At 41.3% G+C, this 1,083-nt stretch overlaps 1 protein-coding gene across 1 annotated transcript; it reads left to right on the top strand.

Annotated features, from left to right (window-relative positions):
* Positions 1-554: 554 nt before the first annotated feature.
* On the top strand, positions 555-818 carry VCUG_02698 (uncharacterized protein; the record flags this gene model as incomplete). The annotated part of the gene is made up of 1 exon (XM_008077517.1): positions 555-818. A coding segment is annotated over one exon (264 nt), but the record flags the coding sequence as incomplete, so codon positions are not given.
* Between the last annotated feature and the right edge of the window lie 265 nt (positions 819-1,083).

The raw sequence follows: 1,083 nt of genomic DNA, 5'->3' as shown, positions 1-1,083 counted from the left end.
CATGTACAAGAGCTGCTGTCACTTCGGCAAGCTGGCCTGCACACCAAGAGATAGCTATCCAGAGTATATCAGATCGCTGTTCACCGATACAGCAAACAGCGATCATAAAAACTTCAAGGCCAACATACGATCGTACAACAGTGCCCTGTCGTTTGTGTCGATGGGTGCAAATGTGGAGCAATTCACACGAGGGGTGTACTTCTTCAAGGTGCATGGTCAGGTCTACCACAACACATACAACATAAACCCGCTTGAAAACACTAACAGGAGATACTCGCAGTTGTATGTGATTAATACAAACGATGCCACAGATCTGAGATCGAGAAACCCTGCAAATGAGAAGTGTAATAGAGCAATACTACACAATCTTGACAGGACAATAAGAGAAGTCAACCCGTATGCAAAATCTTGCTGAGGTTGATGGGAGTACAGTGCGTGAAGGAAATATGTTGATGGTAAATGTGATGTCTAACAAGAACATTCATCGTGACATGAACAGGTACAATGTTCCTACAACGGGCGAGATCGCGATGATATATAGCGAAACACAGCGAGCATTCATGCTCAAGAGAAGACAGTTTCCGGTTCTTGTTTCGTTTGCGATGACAATCCACAAGTCACAGGGCCAGTCATTTGACAAGGTAGGTGTTTATCTGCACAGCCCAGTCTTTGTGCATGGTCAGTTGTACGTAGCTTTGTCGAGAATGCGCTATGAAAACGGTCTAAGGGTGTATGTTGCTGACAATGGAGACCATGGAAAGCGTGAGAATGATAAAGTATACACAAGAAATGTTGTATACAATGAGCTATTGGAATGAAAGTAAATTATTGATTTTGTAACCACAGAACAGTTAGTAGAAAGGAATGACCTGATGTTTTAGTCACATTCAAAAGCGCTATTTTGATCTACTACCCATTCATCACCCATTGTGCAAACGAGATAGCGTATCTAGTGAATTATATTGAAATCGTGCAGTAATAAAATGCCAATATATTACTGGATACAGGTATGACGTATATTATGATTACAAGATGAAACGATCAATTCGGACCAGATATTTTGTGTTATACCAGTCTTTCGTT

The sequence above is a fragment of the Vavraia culicis genome (genome assembly GCF_000192795.1).
Source record: "Vavraia culicis subsp. floridensis unplaced genomic scaffold supercont1.164, whole genome shotgun sequence".
In the NCBI taxonomy this organism is placed as follows: Eukaryota; Fungi; Microsporidia; family Pleistophoridae; genus Vavraia; species Vavraia culicis.
This window is presented reverse-complemented; position numbering and strand designations above follow the sequence as displayed.